Raw genomic sequence first — 2,500 nt, forward strand, 5'->3', positions numbered from 1 at the left:
CCTTGCTGGGTCGAAGGACAACGCTCGGCTCAGGATGTTATCGTCTCGGAGCTTTCGCCGGATGTACTCTGCCGCAGATACCATGCCCTGTGCAGCGGATTGGGGCAGATTAGAGATATTGAGGGGGTGGAAGTCATGGGGACATTGGAGAATATTGACGGGTTGATTAGAAGCTGAGGTGATGAGGTTAAGAAGAGATTGGAAAATACTAATTTGGGTTGATATATGAATTAACTAAGAGGTGTTAGTATTGAATGGGGGTGATATATAGAGAAACTGACAGATGGAAGTTAAGGAAAGACTGGAAAATATTGATTGGGGTTAAAATATTGAGAAACTGAGTGGTGTAAGTTATGAAAAGACTGAATAATATTAACTGGAGGATGATATATATAAAAACTGTGGGATGTTGGTTAAGGAAAGACTACATAATACTAATTGGAGGATGATATATACAGAAATTGAGGGATGTTGGTTAAGGAAAGACTGGAAAACTATAAAATTTAGGACAGAAATTAGCAACACAGAATAATTAATGTAGATATTCGAGGAGATATGAAGAAACTGAGATATAGAGGTTACTGAAGGACTGGAAAGATAAGGAAGTTTATGATAAAAATTTGATGTGCTGAGTGATCACAGACTCTCTCTCTCTCTCTCTCTCTCACCTTGTGCCCCAGCCAGTCTTCCCTCGTGTCGTCCATTGGTATTGGCTCACTCTCTGCATTAAGGTCAGTCACGACATCCTGAAAACAACAAATATCTTCCATGTAGCCCTGTGTATTAATCCTTGGTAAACAAATATGCTGCAATATGTCAGGAAAGGGGGCATGTTTGCATGATGTTGAAAAAGTGCTGCTTCTCCCAAATATATATATTGATAACACACACACACACACACACACACACACAGAAGATAAAGAAGATAAAAGATAGAACACAGAAAAAAATGTGGGAAAGTGAAGATATTTGAATGACATAAGAAAAAAAAGTACAGCTCCCCCCCCAACACACACACACACACACACACACACACACACACACGTACCTTCATGGACAGAGTGCCGCGTATACTAATGACAACAGTGCGGCGTTTGTGGTCCAGTGCCACGAAAAATGGCGTCTCTCCAACATCAACATGGAAGGTAGAGTAGACTAGATCAATGTCCTCTGCTGGTATCATCCTCCTCAGCGCAGCCACATTACAGCCGCAGCAGTTGTCCTTCACCACCTCTGTCTCCAAGGCCTGAGTCTTGCAGCAGAGGAAACACCTGTGTACAAGAAGGCAAAGGATTTCAAGCATAATTTCATGGTGGGTGGATATAAAGTGTGGCAGAAACTGTAATGTGTTCATCATTTAGTCGGGAATAACGTCAGCCCGTAAAACCCTTGTCTCTTCTCACCTCCACTTCTAACTTGTCAACATGCCTCAATGTCAATGTTCCTTAACTTTTTACTGGCTTGATGTTCAATTTCCCTGTTGTGTCGTGGCCAGGATGGTGAATGCTAATGAAAGGCTTTGGATTCAGTATTAGGGAACCGTTAGCCCAAGTGGATGCCCTTATTGTTTCCACTCTGCCTCCCCCACCACCCTCTCACATCCCTCACCACATAGTTCATATCAGTCACATGTCACTACCTCTCCTGTTCCATAATTACTTTGTTTTTACCCTATGAAGGTTGATAACAGTGATACACCTGAACAAACGCTGCTTCCTTTGCGAATATAAACAAAATCTGCCTAACTTGTGTAATTATTGAGGTAGGTGAAGAAATCCAAATATTTCTAAAGGGAGGTTGACTCTGACTTAGACTCAGAACCTAACACAGCAGTCACCACAGCCAGCAATACCTCAGCATGGGGCACAGCTTGCAGACCTCAGCAGTGGAGCTCGTCACCACAAACATTGGCCACCCGTAGATGGCAAGAGCAAACCGCATGTAGTGAACGATCTTCTCAAACTCCTCCTTGCCCTCGGGAGACGACAGCTGCAGGAACCGAGTGCTGTGGATGGGGTACAAGGTTAGGGATATCAAAAAGTGATGAGGCAGACAGAATATAAACAGTAAAGTAGGAAATTCATAAAAACATAAGGGATGAATGTGGAATGAAAGATGATAATAGTAAAATAGAAGAGGCAGTGAAGTGATTGATGAAATATGTGTTTACGGATATGAGAGAGTGGTGAGGGAGGCAGAATGGTAACAATAAGATAGGAAACACATAAAAACATAAGGAATGAGAGCTATGGGAAGGGAGAAGTGGACGCAGGAGAGGTACTGACATGTGTGACTGATGAAACAGAAGTGGAGGGATATCAGAAAGTGGAGGGGGAGACAGAATAGAAACAAAACGAACAAACAAACACCCAAAACCACAAATACACACAAAACCCACAAACAAGCACCCAAAAAACATAAAAAAAACAGACACAAACACACACACACACTCCCAAACACAGCTAAACACACCCAAATGCTTTCAAACACCCACAAATAC

The 2,500-nt window shown here is 42.3% G+C and overlaps 1 protein-coding gene across 5 annotated transcripts in view; it reads right to left on the reverse strand.

The window, feature by feature from the left end:
- Positions 1-2,500, reverse strand: part of LOC135094411 (diacylglycerol lipase-alpha-like) — a 66,958-nt gene that overhangs the window by 25,989 nt on the left and 38,469 nt on the right. For all 5 annotated transcript variants that reach the window (XM_063994483.1, XM_063994484.1, XM_063994482.1 and 2 more), the window contains 4 exons: positions 1,853-2,005; positions 1,049-1,271; positions 669-746; positions 1-87 (listed from right to left, as the gene is read on the reverse strand). The exon at positions 1-87 is cut by the window's left edge and continues 137 nt beyond it. In XM_063994483.1, the coding sequence (XP_063850553.1) occupies positions 1-87; positions 669-746; positions 1,049-1,271; positions 1,853-2,005 (541 nt within the window). The remainder of the gene's footprint in view (positions 88-668; positions 747-1,048; positions 1,272-1,852; positions 2,006-2,500) is intronic.

The sequence above is a fragment of the Scylla paramamosain genome, chromosome 45, assembly GCF_035594125.1.
Source record: "Scylla paramamosain isolate STU-SP2022 chromosome 45, ASM3559412v1, whole genome shotgun sequence".
Taxonomy (NCBI): domain Eukaryota; kingdom Metazoa; phylum Arthropoda; class Malacostraca; order Decapoda; family Portunidae; genus Scylla; species Scylla paramamosain.